The sequence below is a fragment of the Sinocyclocheilus anshuiensis genome, unplaced genomic scaffold, assembly GCF_001515605.1.
Source record: "Sinocyclocheilus anshuiensis isolate Anshui unplaced genomic scaffold, SAMN03320099.WGS_v1.1 scaffold25, whole genome shotgun sequence".
Lineage (NCBI taxonomy): Eukaryota > Metazoa > Chordata > Actinopteri > Cypriniformes > Cyprinidae > Sinocyclocheilus > Sinocyclocheilus anshuiensis.
The window spans coordinates 780,590-796,811 of NW_015536477.1; the positions used below are offsets into that span (position 1 = coordinate 780,590).

Below are 16,222 nucleotides of genomic sequence, written 5' to 3' on the forward strand. Positions count from 1 at the left end.
GCATGTTAAGGGGACTGTCAAGAGGAAAACATGACGTCACAATTCTCCCGATTTCAAATCTGGGACTTTCAGAATAATTCATATTTTAAACTGAGGCGTTTTGAGTAACCTCTTATGTGTGCTAATATCAAGAACATTTTGATTCTCCATTTCATGACCCCATTAACATTCATATTCTGATTTTATGGGAAGCCTCGTAGTAGTAATACTCTTCAGATTTTGGAGAATGCAATGTCTAAACCAGATTACCTCCTGTTCCCTCTGGAAGACCACCACTCGTCCACCTTTGTCCCCAGTGGCCAGGAGTTCTCCTGTCGAGTTGAACTCAACCGTGGATATGATGTCAGCTGTAAGAGATGCAAAGAAGACGATATATTAGAGCTTCAAGAATTTCCATTTAATAATCTACATTGAGACAATGAGATGTTATTTTATTTTATAAATATTTTGATGTATTTATGATATCTCTGAAGCATGTTTTTGCTTTAAACAGTAAACCTCTGTTGTTCAGCACTTTTACAAAAAAAAGAAAATAACTGTTAGAATTTAATTTGATTACCACCATTTTTGATCATTTGTATTAAATCATAAAACAGAATACAGAAAAATTAAAACAGACAACAAAATTCCTAAAATAAACAAACAAACAAATACACTTTATAGAGAATTATTATTGTTACATTTTGTTGTGAATTCAATTGATTAGACATCCTTTTTGAGTATTACAATTAAACCATTCAATAGAATGCATCAAAAAATAAAACAAAAAACAGAATTTGGGAAAAAATAAAACAGATTTCAACTAGACAGTTCTGAGCATTTCATGTCAAATGTGATGAACCACTTACGCACTCCTGATATGCTCTCCCTGTCTATCACCATTCCACTGATATGTAAATATCACCAGATATCACCCACTACCATTATCCCACCAAATATCATCTTCAAAAGCCAGAAAGATCTGGAGACCTTTGAAAGGACATGTGAAGCGAACACTGAGAAATTCTAGGCTGACAAAGAGATCGTACTGGACAAGCAGCAGATATCATCATGGCCTAACGTAACACTCTCCCTGGGATGAATGCATGACATCAGATACCAGGAGATTTCAGGCCATGACCATCAACATCAATTCAAGATGCACTTGTATGAAAAAAATCCCCTGTGCATGTTTATGAAGGACATCATCAAAGAGTAGGCACACAAAGGCATAAACTCTCACTCTGGTCTGCATACAGAAAACACAGATAAGATGATGACATGTAGTGGACTGACTGCTTTAAGACAGACTGTACTGCATTTGGATCAGAATGAGTAAAGAAGCACTCTACACAGTAAAGACATACATCAGACTGTTATTAAATACAATCATTAAAATATGTATATAATATAAATACATTTACATTTTGAAAATATGTATTTTCTATTAAGTAGACATAAATGTATCCACTACTATTAGACAAATGTTAGATGTATAAACCTTTGAAATAAAATAAAAAAACCTTCCTTACTTACTATAAACTAGACTGTCAATAAAACACAATATCCATAATAAATGTGACGATCTCCGAAAGCATAATGAAACTACATTTACATTTACATTTAGTCATTTAGCAGACGCTTTTATCCAAAGCGACTTACAATTGGGGGATACATAAAACTAATAACATAAACCTGGGTAAATGGGCTAATAAAACAATTGTGTAAAACATGTTTTTTTATGTTTATCTTATCACATTAAAGGGATAGTTCACCCAAAAATGAAATTCTTGAGTTTACTCACCCTCAGGTAGTTCCAAACTGAACACAAAAGAAGATATTTTGAAGAATATTGGTAACCAAACAGTTGACGTCGGTAGCTACTGACTTTCATATCATGTAAAAAAAAAAAAAAAAGCTTTAGTAGTCAATGGCTACCGTCAACTGTTTGGAAATGTCATTTTTGGGTAAAATATCCCTTTAACTTTGAGGATTGTAAATAATAATAATAATAATAATTGTAATACTATGTGGTTTCTAGGGTGCCCTGGGTGGTTGCTAGGTCCCACGTATTTAACATACTGTAAGTCTACAACTGTTTTATCATTCATTAGGTAAAATTGTCAAATCATTTACTAAAACCTAGGCTCACTGGAAAAACCAAAATTTTTGCAAAATTGTAAAACTTGCGATGCGACACACTCAAGTACGGTTCCTGTGAAACACAAGTCATGATGAAAGAGCTCAAAGACTTGTGGAAGCCAGCTAAAATGGCATGGTTGCAATCAGCAAATGTGTTTTTATCTCATTCTGAGTTTTTATCTCAGCTTTTGCTTTTGAACACTACTGGTTGGGTTTAGGGTAGAGTTAAGTGAAGGTGGTACATTATTTTCAGACGTGATAGAGCATTCACTTTTTAGCGCCACTCACTGGACATTCCATTTCTGAACTCCCGTGATACATACAACAACCAACGTAATAAAACAATCAAATTTGGATAAAACTGAACGCACTTGACACCTCACTTTCAAAGTGCACCAAAACATGCAAGAAGGAACGTAATATCATTTTGCAGAAATGTCACCACCACAGGCACATTTTTACAATGAGCCTGGGTTGGTAATAGTACACCTCTCTTCAAAAAGTCACACAATTCGAGGTGCTGTAGCACAAATTTTGCAGGATGATTTGACCACTGCAGTTTTTACTTAGTGGTTTGTCTTTAGCCAAGCATCACTAACACATTTAATAAGCAATTATCAAATTAAATTATCTACTTAATTATCTGTATATATTTAAAGCAGTCCATAGCAGCCTTACTGGTGAACATCTCTTTCTCTTCCTTACCCAACATGTTCTGAACTGGAAGTGACCCAGATCCAAACCTACAAAGATTCTTGACACACTGCATAGCTTGATGGCTCCCATTGTGGGATGACACTAGGGCCTTTCACACCGCTTTAGTTCCAGAACTAAATGTACAGTACTAAAGTACTGGGATGATTTTGCGCGAACTATTTCCCAGTACCATTTAAAGGGTTGCATTCGCACCGACAGTGTGTACTAAGAAGTGACGTAAGCCGGTCGACAGCGACGTCATTTGTGCGCGGCGTTCAACAACAGAAACAAAGAAGAACAACGTTAACAACAGGAGGATGGAGGACGCTGTGATCGGAGCTGTGTTTTTGTTGTGTCTCGCGGGGTACTATGAAAAGGTTCCCGTGGTGCGAAAGGCCCTACTGTGTCTAATCGCCAGCCCACCGCCAAAAGAAAGTGGGCCAGGGTGGGACGCTTAATTAAAGCAGTGCTACTAACAGACAACCCAAAGTAGCAGCAAATCCGCTTCCTTTCAGATTGTCTGCTTTATCGCAAACATTTATGCTCATCATTTGACATGTCTGTGCTATCTTCTAAATGTTTTTTTTTTTGTGCAAGCAGAAGACTTCTATGTTAAACGTTGCATTATTCAAATCGGAGCTTCACAGAAAACAAAAACTGTTTGGCTTTGTGTACATGCTGTTCTTGCAGCAGTCGGGTGTTGTTTACCTCCAGCTATCTAGGTTTTCTAGATATTTCTAGGCACTCTCATCTTACCCAGAGCCAAGATCACAAAATAACCTGTAAATTCAAAGCTCTTTCTGACCTAGCTAGTGCACAACAACAGTTTTAAGACCGTAAGCACCCTACCTTGCTTCTACATAACTGTAGCCTAGACATTCTTGAATGGTAAAAGACGTTACAGTTCAAAGTTCATTAGCAAACGCTGCTCTGACTCCCTCTGCTGTGTGCGTCCCGATCGATTCCTACCTTTGACACATCTTCCTTGGTCTTCCTCAAGGAGATGCATCTGTTTCTCTGTCTTTGAGATGTACTGTTGCTATGCAATCCTTACAGCGAAAAGAAAGGGTTGTTTCTGCTGCGATTAGCACAGTTTTCCGTCTCTCTCTCCCTCTCTATCAAGCAGGTAACTCTATTTCATGGAACGTATCATCTCACAATTCGCCAGCTCTCCCCACACAACCTCAAAATGAGTCCAGCACTCCCGAAATAGTCTGCTTGGATTCATTTGCATAAATCCCAAACAAACACAGAAGAAATTACTTCTAAATATTTGCTTTTATCCATTCCAAGGAGTGAATGACAGAGAGAAGCTAGACACGGAGAGATGGAGAAAGAAAGAGAGAGACTAAGAAAAGAAAGAGGGACTGAAAAGGCTTGTTGTTTTTTCACCCCGATACACCTCTCTGGGCTTTTATATTGTCTGCATGGTGAATTTAAGTGCAGCGTTTCCATGACAACCGTTCTTTGGACTAAAACAAGTGCTGTGTGCGATTCTTGTAAAGACTTTGTTCATGTGGTGTGAACTGGCATCGCACTGACAGAATTTAGAGCAGTCGGGTAAATCTTACGGAGAGTACGGGTCATATTCCATCTCAAATTCAAAACAAAGAAATTCAAAATGAGATTTTCCTAAAGAAAACAAAGCTTTTTGAGGATCAGTAAGATTTTGTGCATCATGACAATGCATCCCCACCCAATTTGCATTACTGCAATTGAATTAAATACTAATACACTGTTTGCAATGTTTAATTCATGCCAGTTTAAATACAAATATGTATAGCCACATTTACTGTAATATAGTAAAATACTGAATTACAATAAGAGAATCTAATAAAACAATAAAAAGTAAAAATTAAATAAAAAATAAATAAATTGAATATAAATAAAAATGTCCGATTTCCGAATAAGTTGATTCTTTTCAAGAACCTGTCGAATCTGAAAATGAGCCAAGAACCGAGATAACTGTCGAAGCTTGAGTGTTATAAGTTATAAGAGTAAATTACTAATATATGCAAATGTATGAATTCTTTAGGAGATGCATCATCTCGTTTTCAAGGGGTTCCTAATACACAAAAATGAGATAACATAACACAAAACAAACAACAACAATCACATAATGAACAACAAAACAACAAACACCCCACTACAATATTAACACATGAAATATTAATATTTACCTAGCACTTATAGATAGAAGCATAAATATATAATCTAAAGCAGTTACAAGAAGTTTCGAAATAAGAAAGTAAACCATTTTTAAACATAAAATTAAGTCAGAGGTCTTACATTTAAAGATAGATTATTCCAATCTGCAGGAGCCTTATATCTAAATGCTTTTTTTCCCAAACACCTACTTAACTAAAGAAGTAAGAAAGAAATAATGTGCAGAATGTCTTAATTCATATGAAGAATATAATATCAAATACCGAAGCAAATAATTAAGATAATTAAAATGAATACATTTGAAAATAAATTGCAGCCAGTGAATATGCCTTCTAATGTAGAGTAGAGACCATTTAATAAATCATACATAATACAATGGTGTCTATCAAATGAACATCCAATAACAAATCTACACGATTTATTATAGGCTGTAGTAAGAGGCAAGAGATTTTAGTTGTATTCTGATAAACTACATCAGCATATAGTCAAAAAACGGTAATATAAGTTGCAAAGCAAGTTTTTTCAGAACTTTGAAAGTAAAACAATTTTTAGATTGATACAATACACTGGTTCCAAAATTAATCTTATGAAGTATATAGTCAATGTGAGGTTTCAAAGAAAGTTCAGGATCCAGCCATAAGCCCAGATATTTAATTTGATCCACTCTGCTGTCATAGTAGTTTCAAAGATATAAAACTAGTATATTTGCATAGTGTTCCTTTTAAAATAGCGCATTTTGCCTTACATGATGGCTATTTTTATACTATTTGACGGCGCACACTTAAACAAATTTTCCTTTCCCCTTTTTAAAAATACTATATATGTATATATATATATATATTCATTCACTTAATGTTTTAATGTTTAATGTTTTGATAGTGTATAATACAATTAAAAAAGTGGAATGTTTTGCTTATTTGCAAATCAATGCATATTAAATGTCTGTACAAATCTTCCTTATTGACTAGTGCTGGCTAGAATAAATAATAAACATGTTTCACCTATCAGTACCTTTTACTTGTAATACTTAAGTACACTAAAAATCACATACTTTTACTCAAATAAAATTTAAATTGAAAATGAGTACTTGTACTGGAGTAATATTTCATTAGGGTAACTGTATTTTTACTCATTTACTTGATTTGTGTACTTCATTCACCATAGAAGTTTAAAATATGAATTATTCTATTCTTACCCTTCTGAAATGCCCAGATTTGAAATCGGGACATTTCTTCTCGACATGCCTCTTAACATACGTCACAGTCATATGTAATCAAGGAGATTTGAGTTTTATTGACAGAAAGTGATAATGAGAATGGAAATAATATCAAGATCATTATCATACGAATATTAATTATTTTTGGTTGCAAACTAACCTAGAGAAAAAGGAATCTGAAACTGCATTTAATGATCAATTTAAAAAGTTCAAATTGCCTATTGAAGTTGAATTTAATACGATTATTAAGACAAAAAGGAAAGCCCTGTTAGTCGGCAACATCTGTATGACGCATTGAAGAGCAGTCACTCTTTTGTGAGTTGCATTTAAAACAGCACAACTTGCATGAAAAGGGGAGTTTATGTTGCTGCGCTAACAGTGGTAAAGCTTGGCAAGCACTGGTGTTCTATGACAAAAGCGGAGCCATTGTGCTGTGAGTTAATGGGTGTTCTTTCAGAGTGTCCGTGGACATTTATGCCAGCTCTCTTGAGTCTTGGCTGATGACCATCTAGCCCTTAAGGACAATATATTTTTTGGAAGGCACATCTAAAGAAAGTGCAACACAACAGTTTTTCTGTAGAAGCACACCAATCAATACATGATTAGTGACCCTCTTTGACAGATGTGCCACAGAGCTCTCATTAGAACACTTCATATCAAACACACACACACACACACACACACACACACACACACACACACACACACATATAGAGGACAACCGCACTTACCCACACTGATAAAACAATAGTCTATGTGAAACATATCAGAGCACACAGAGCATCATGGGGAAAAACGCTAAGGGGGTGGTCGGGTTGGGGGATAGAATAATTACATCGAAATCACATTCCCATTCCCTGCAGAAGCAGAATTTTAAATGAGTTCTCAAAGATGCGAAACATTCTGACCTAATTAGGCCCCTGGAGTACCCAATTTTTTGACTACTTATCTCTGCATACTTTTTGCTTATCATCAGCAGGGAATGTGGTATGGATGCAGAGCACAACTAAACATTTAGACTAAAAATGAAGATGCTTGGAAGGTGAATTCACGAGTTTGCATTTACATATAATCACGATGAGCAAATAGAAAGCATATTTGGTGTGCTGTCCAAGGGGAGGGCTCCGAGCTCGGAATATAGGTAAGCTGTGTGTGTGTATATATATATTTATATTTATATATACTATTGTGCTAATTGTTAATTTAAGAATCTTATTATGAGACTCTCTTTATCAAACATTGTAGTGACTTAATGTAACTATCAACCCGTGATGCACTAAAAGGATTCAGTCTTGCGATATTGTACCAGTATCAACATGGGAACCATTTCACCATTTGTATTACTACACTTGCAGCAATTTTCTCAGCAAATTATGATGGCGGAGCCATGGAATGCAGTTTTAAGAGTTTTTGGGCAAGAATGTAGTTTTTTAGACTTCAAATATGTGGTTTGTCTATATGTAGCACCTATTTGAAAATTTGCTTCAATGTTTTCAGAGATGTCAGTGGCCGTTCAGCACTCAAGAACACGCTGAGAACAACCTCACATTGGCAAAGACTTTTATACTGAAAGGAACTGAAACAAGGACATTATTTTTACTTTCAACAACAGCTTGTAAGATGCAACCAACAATTGCACTGACCAGCACTGTAATGGGAAATCCCATTAACCGTTGAAACGATACTATGACAAAGATATCGCTTGGGCTCAGAGCCGTTGCTTGGGCTCAACTGTTAAAGTGTCAACTTGAGATTTGAATCTATGGCAGAAGGAAGTAGTTCCGCACAAAGGAGTTTTTTTTTAAGACTCTCCATTTTTGTTTCTTATTTATTTACACACTTGTGCTGTCAAACTGTTTTAAACAAGGCAATATCACACTCATAGCCATGCGGCTGCAGTTACCTTCAGCATTCAGCCTATGGCCATGTGACTATACCAAATCACAGCCATGCTGATATAGAGCCGTACCGCACTCTTATGACTGTGATATTGCTCATTTAAATGGTGGCTGTCATAAAAGCTTGTTCTCATGATAATTTTTTTCAGACATACATTATGTGACATTAAATAATGAACACATAATTGACAGGTTAAGTAAAAATATATACAGTGGGTACGGAAAGTATTCAGACCCCCTTAAGCACAGATATATTTAGCAAAATGCACCTCTAGAGTTATTTTTCTAGTAGGGCTGCACGTTTAATCGAATGTGATTGTCATGCGCATCTTGTCAGTAAAGTCGGTTCTGTGATTAGTAGTAAATCTCCAGCATGTGCTTTCAGATGGAGCAGCGTTTACTACACAGAGCCGTAGTTCACTGACAAGCTACGCAAAATCTCGTTCATAATCGCAGATGATTTAATCAAATGATTATGAAATCGAAGAAATCGTTCTGCGATTATGACAGCTGTTTGCGTAGCTTGTCAGTGAACTATGGCTCTGTGTAGTAAATGCTGCTTCATCTCAAAGCACGTGAAAATACCACATTTAATAACATGTTTTTACTCCAAACTCACTTCATAACGTCAGTCGAGTGTTTGAAATAAATCCTTCTGTGAGATGATGTAGCTTCTTACACAGAATAAGGCACGCAACATATTTCATAGTAAGCAGTGATAAAGGCTATGCTGATTAGCATTGCATTATTATATACTTTATTATAATAAAAATTATAATAAGACAAACTCAGATAAACCATATATTGTCGTAGTCGTGTGTTTATTAGTCACACTGAATTAATGAAAGCAGTTAAATCTTCTGTTTATTCAGCAACCGCTATAGGGATTTCCTGGGTTTCTTCTGCGGGTCGTATTTGGAGTTTCTGCGCGAGAGCGCCCTCTGGCCTTCGGATGGAGATTTACTGCTGATCACAGAACCGTGCTTCACTGAAAGATATTCATGACAATCGCAGCTTCTGCCTAATTGCGATTTATCACCTTTGCGATTTAATTTTGATGAATTGTACAGCCCCATTTTCTAGCTGACTAACACGTTTATGAACACTGAATGGCTTTCCTGAGGTCAATGTAACGTTACCTGACATATTGTTTACAAGCTGTTTTATTGTCTGTTAATAATTTCAACATTTTTGTAAGTTGTACTGTTTCTTTCAACATACCTTCTGATGTTCATTCATGTTTATTTCTTGCTAAACAAACAAAGAGGAAGTCACAATAAAGAGCAAAAAACTACATTTATTGTTTGAATTTCATGATAAAAGTTAAAAACTGACCGTTTATTTCATTTAAAAAGTAACAAAGCAAAAAACTTATTTGGGATTATTGGATGGTAGATGCACTACAAATAATCTTTAGTGATGTTCTGTTTACACTTCAACTGAAAACAGCATTAGACTAAAAGATCATTCTGGGCATTTAAGAATCAATAACAGTTCATCAAAATGAAGAATGAAAATCGAAAAATCAATATTGTCAGCTAGGGATGTGACGATTCACTCAACTCACAATACGATACAATTCATGATACTAATTTCACAATACAATGTTCTCACTTTTTAAACAAAATGAGATTTAAGACAAATTATGTTTAAGACCAAATGAAAAGGTGTCTTTTGATTATTTCTCAGACAAAATGCTGCACATTTCTTTGTGAAATTGAAGAATGACAAATAACAAAACTAGATTGAAATTTTAAAACAAATGCCAAATCAAATAAATAATAGAAATAAAATAAATATCTTCATATAAAACAATTTTATTCTCTTTTCCTGTGCTCTTTCCATTTAAAATCAGAGCCAACCATGCATTTTAATCACAATCCAAATAAAGATGCTGTATGCATGCAGCATTAGCAATTTTTAATCTAAATTAGATATATTTTCTATATTTAGAAAATTAGACTATATTTTCAAAATCTGAATCAAAAACATTAGCTTTGTGAAATTATACTACATAAAACTTATCTGCACAAAACAAAAACATCAGACGGGCTGAATGAGACGCAAATTCACTGTCTGACAGCAGGTGGCGCTTATGGAACAGCAGCGATGGTTTCCTTGGTTACCGCTTTAAACAAAGCAGCGCTGCGCTTATAAACACTACTTTAATATGCATTATATGGAGGTAAGAGGAAAAGAAAATGCCATCTAAACTTTTCTGAATACAGTCAGTTCCCCTTAGAGATACATTCATATAAACCCCCAAGTGTATCGCAATTCGTTTAACATCTCAACCGACTTAAATAGTCACATATTCGATTTTCAACCGGCTCGGGGTGCATCGTTACATCCCTGTTGTCAACCCAGCACTATCTTCCACATTCCATGTTGACCTGTTGTAGCTTCACCACATTGTGTGCAGAAATAGATATGAGTCATTAGAGAAGCGCTAATGTAACGTCACTGTTTCAATGATTTTTCGGTCAATAATTTCATGGTATATTTAAATGTGTGTTTTTGGAGGAATGACGTGAGAAAGACAGTAATGGTTAGTGTCTGTAATAATAGTGGAGGAGGTTTGGGAAGGGCTGAGCGGACAGAATCACAGAGCACTGGCGTTTATTTGCGGGTAGCGGCTTGGCAGCCAAAGTGTTATTAGAAGCTGGATCCAACCATTATTAACACATTAGGAATGTGAGGAACTGAATAGGAAAGCTAATTAATGGAGCAACTGGGATGAGTGCATGAGCTGAAGGCTTTGTGCATGTGGCTATGCCTGTGCACTGTCAATGAGCGCTGTCAATTCATCAGGAAAGAATAAGTGCTGTGCAGAGGAATTCTGATGATTTTTTTAGTAAATAAAACTGGAGGCTTACTACTTCAATACTTGTGGATTATAAAATTTCTCATTTTTGAAGGGATAGTTCACCCAAAAATATAAATTCTGTCATCAATTACCCATCATGCCATTCTAAACCCATAAAACATAAGTTTATATTTAAAACACAAATACATTTTTAATGAAGCTTGAGAGATTTCTGTCCCTTCACTGAAAGTCAAATCTCCACAAAGGCCATGAAGGCATCATAAAAGTAATCCATGTTACATAAGTGTTTAAATCCCAATTTTTTAAGTGATTTAAATGCTTTGTGTGTTAAAAAACAACAAAAATAAATATTTATTCACAAAAGAAAAAAAAAAACTTCCACATGCGTTTAAAATGATGCATGCATGTTTTGTTGATGCGAGAGTGGACTTTTTAAATTATTATTGCTGCCTTTTAAGCTATCTTCTATTGACTAAATTACAAGGCAACATCACATGGAGAAGACCATCCCACAAACCACTGAACTGATCTCAAAAACCATCTATGATGGTTCCAACTGAAATCAATTGTGTATTTGATCTTCCAAAGCATTTCACATGACTAGCATTATTTGTTTGAGTTTCTTCTAATGGAAGTAATACAAATCGGTCACATTTGTTAAGATGAAGCCTTAGTAGGCAGCTTAGAAGGCAGCAGATAGCAATGCAGTTGACTTAAGTTTTGGAACAGAGCCTCTGTATGTCATCATTCTCTCAAGGCTTGGTCTTCTATGCGATCGGTTTACTAGCATATGCGCATCCACCCCAACAACGTATTCTTATGCCATATGTTGCACCAAGATTTCATTTTGCTTTTGTTATTGAAGTATGTATCTATCAGTTTCACACCAACTCTATCTTGCCTGGTGGATTAGAGTGAGAAAATAAATCAAAAAGACAGTGAAGCCTGCAAATGCAGCTTGGTCAAAGGTCACCATGATGTGCAGAAGGAGACCGTCCTCAAATGAAACCCTTTTTTCTAATAACACACAGACGACTCCAGGGCTGCAATAAAACAAGCAAACCCATATAGCAGACACTGTCATCTCTCATATGATTAAACATGAATGCAGTAGATTGGCTATCTGGCCATCTTTAACTCCCTGATTGTGGCGAGATTGGATCCCTTGATGTCTACTATGCTCTGAAGATGAAAGGCTAAAATTAGCATAGAGAGGATGCAGACCATGATGGTAAAAATCAAATACAGAGGGTGACCAGAAAGGGAGGTTTCATTATGAAAAAGGGGGTGAAGTTAATTCCTTTCAACCCACTTTCAAGTGTCAGAAAATCATTTTCAAAAAAGACACATGGGTTCATCTTGCATGCCCCCAATTCTCCAGCCTAAATTTGTCAGCATGCATATAGTGTGTGGTGAAATTTATGAGGAAAAAATTATCTAGTAAAGGACAAACATTAGCAGAAATGCCTCAGATTTGATTGCGTAATGAATGAGTAATGAATGTGCTATGAATTAAATTTGTTATTTGCTTATCGGATAAGAGCTAAAACAGAAGAAGAAATTAGGGCTGCACAATATGACTATGGTTACCATGTTGATTACAGCATTCCATTTTTATCTAATCCAGTTGGTTTCTATTTACGAAATTGGTTTTTGGAGTGATTGAGCATTGTAAACAATCATCCACTAAGTGGCCAATCGGACAAAACTAACTCTCCCATTATAATCAACAAAGCACAGATACAATGAAAAATTATTCTTAAATTTGGAAAATCTTTCTGCAGTATAGACAATTTCATTGATTATTACAAATGTGTTTGCAAGAGACCAGAACTTGAGCTTAACAACAAGACTCCAATACTTGCGTTAAACGTACTGTTACAGATTGAAATAAAAAGAAATAATTGACAGTGATGTTTATCACAATCACGCAACCCTAGAAAAAAACTGCTGTATAGTTGTTGATGAAAATATAACTCTCCCTGCATCTGATAATGCCTACTTTCCCTACTATATAGTAGGTGAAAAACAGTAGTATGTAGTATGTCTGAATTCACAGTACTCATAAAAGAGTAGGCAAAAAGTACCCGGATGACCTACTTCCACTGAGATTCTGAAAATTCTGCACACTTTACTATCCTATGAAGCCAAAAGACAGGAGATATGAGTGGCAGTGAAGCGGCATACTACAGGTCATGTGACAGTGACATGGCGGATATAGTACTGTACATTTGAATTTCATTCATACTACCAATATTCATACTATAGAGGACATACTTTTTTAACAGTCATGAAGTAGGTTTCAAACCAAATGTAGTAGTACCTATATAGAGTATATAATTTCAGATGCAGCTCATATCTACATTTTTACTTTTTCTGAAGAAAAAGAAGACAATTCAAAACTCACCAACAAAATGCTAGTGTTACTAAGTAGGTTTTTGTGGGTGGTGAGTGGTTGCTACGGTGTCTCTGGGATTTTTTATTCTCTAGTTATATTGTGTACCAGGTGATCAGTTCTAAAAATAAGCACACACAATTTGAGGTAGCATCCATGCCCAGCAACATAATACAAATTAAGACAAGCCAAAATGCAATATATACTGCCTTAGTAAATACCATAAAATATCACATGTAAATGTGCTGGTAATATAACATAAATGAGCGGCTACTCAGTAACATGCATTTACTCAAAGAACATGCTATAACTCAGATACGGGCTTTCCTGTAGCTCACCAGTAGCTTAAACAGCATGGCACTAGCAGGTCATGGGTTCAATTCCAAGGGAAAGCAACAACTGATTAAAAATACATCTTAAATGTACCTTAAATACAATGCAAGTTGCTTTAGATAAAAGCATCTGCCAAATGCATACATGTAAATATCTGATTACTAGGTTTCAAGGTACAAAAGTAAGGAGAGAGAGACATAGGGAAGACAGCTTGTAGAGTTTAAAGGGGTCATATGATGCGATTTAAATTTTTCCTTTCTCTTTGGAGTGTTACAAGCTCTTAGTGCATAAAGAAGATCTGTAAAGTTGCAAAGACTAAAGTCTCAAATCCTGTTCTTTTTAGCAACATCATATGACCCCTTTAATGCAATGCTAAACAACTGCACGGGAAAGAGATTAGTGCTGAGAGGTATCTGAATTATGTGCGTCAGAGGGATTGACTCTGGGATAATCGTACCAGATGCGCCCTGACCCTGTTTCAAAGACAACAGTGAAAGGCTATGAACTCTATAAAACCTCTGGTAATATATGCTAACTAATTTAAACCCACTGAATTCACAGATAGTTGATATCCTGCATGAATCACAACAAGGCCATCACAGAAGTTACCCTTGTTTCCTGTTGTGTTGATCTGCTGCACTAAGTGGCTTAGACAGAAGTTTCTAATCTTAATACAAACAGCCATCCATTCTTTCTGGAGTTATAAATAACTGACCCGTACTAGCCTGCGGCCATATCACAGATCACTGTAAGCACGTATCCATCTGGACAAGAGGATCGGAGAAGTGTGGATAGATCTCCCAGCTCCTGTTCCAGATCCATCTCACTAGTCCACTTTGTCCAACACAGGGACAGGTAATGTCTGGCCTCCAGGCCATATTTGAAAAAGACCTGCATGGCCATTTGAGAATGCAAAATTATGAGTAAAAGCAATTTAAAATAAAACAATAAAGGACCAGGGTTGGGAACCATTGATCTAGTGTGTCATGGAAAGCACTCAAATAAAAATCAGTGCCCTTCGATTAACTTTAAGCGCAAGATATTTGGCATTTCTTTTGTTGTATTATGGACACAATAGCAGACTTTCTGTCGTTGGAAGCCGTGCATTGTACTACCAGAGGTCAGGATGTGTTTGAAAACTCAGAGCTGCAATGAGAAAAGTTAAATACTGCATTAAACGGAAATTGCGACCGACTTCTCTTTCCTATTGTGGCTTTCAATGGAGAAATGTAAGAGAAAATAAAATATTTCTTGACATTGCTATGCCAAATTATTTCATGAATCAGATATCTGTTGACACCAAGTACCTTTCAAAGCTTCAGGGTCCCAATTGGTTTCTCAACTTGCTGGTATCAAGCATTAAATTATTTGAGGCCAAATTTAAATTATGGCTACTGTAATTCCCTCTGAACGGCCGTTAACAGAAAAAAGGTTCCCCACCCTGTGCGGCAAGTTTAATACGGTGGCACCAGTAATTAGCGTCAATTGTCAATTGCATCAAGTGTCAAATGTGCTTTAGCAAAGTGAAAAAAAATTAAATGTCATGTGAATATGCAAGTATGTTGTGTAAGTATTATATCTGCTATTGTGATTTGGATCTGGTTTTGGCTGTCTACAATTTGAGGCTTCTTTGTTTTTAAAAGGAAGTCAACGAGGGCTGCAAGTTTGAATTTCCATGTTAAATGCTAGGTAGCTGAGTATTTCAAAAAACACTATCTATTGTAGCCACAAGCTCCACCCACAAAGCAATATGCTGTAATAGCCGGACCTTCTTCTGTGTTTACAGACATGATGTAGTCACAACCAATTGATGCAGGTGTGGAATTTTCTGTGAAATCCAACCAGACAGCTCAAAATTTTATTTAATATTATAGGCTTACTGTAGTGAAATTAAATAAAGCAAGACAACAAATTTGAACACTGCATTTTTATGTACTTGCTTAATAATGGAATTTTGTACATTTTTAACCCAAAAATCTTCTCTAGTGCAGTTTTCATGGTAACACTTTATTTAAAGGACCAATTCTCACTAGTTGCTTATTAGCATGCATATTACTAGCATAGTGCCTGTTTATTAGTACTTATAAAGCACATATTAGTGCCTTATTCTGCATGACCATATTTTAGATCCCTTAACCCTACCCCATACCTAAACTTAACTAGGCTTGCCGCGATAGACGGTGTTGACGGTGATACCGGCGTTAAGCCGCAACACCGGTTACGTCACATGCCCACCGCGGCACCGACCCCCACCGTCGTTTTGTTTTTTTATAGTAATAAAAATCATTTAGTTCAGTAAAAGAACAGACACTACAATTAAAAACTGAATGCGGCTGCTCAATGCAGCGTGCTGAACGACAGTCGCATCACAGATCAGATTCCATTTATCCAGTGAGGAGAGTGAGTCGAGCTGACTGACAGGAAGAGTGAGGTGAGGTGAGACAAACAAGACGATGGCGGATGATTTAGTTTCGAAACGAGATGCAAAAGCGCCTGTTTGACAATATTTTGGATTTTGAAAAGCCTGTTGACTTTTGCCGTTTATCTAAGGTGATTTTGGAAGTTTTTTT

General features: G+C 36.0%; 1 protein-coding gene across 1 annotated transcript in view; it reads right to left on the reverse strand.

Moving 5' to 3' along the window:
* LOC107662050 (serine/threonine-protein phosphatase 2A 55 kDa regulatory subunit B beta isoform) overlaps positions 1-16,222 on the reverse strand; it is a 57,720-nt gene that overhangs the window by 17,374 nt on the left and 24,124 nt on the right. Inside the window, exon 2 of the mRNA XM_016451953.1 lies at positions 250-347. Within this exon, the coding sequence (XP_016307439.1) occupies positions 250-347 (98 nt within the window). The remainder of the gene's footprint in view (positions 1-249; positions 348-16,222) is intronic.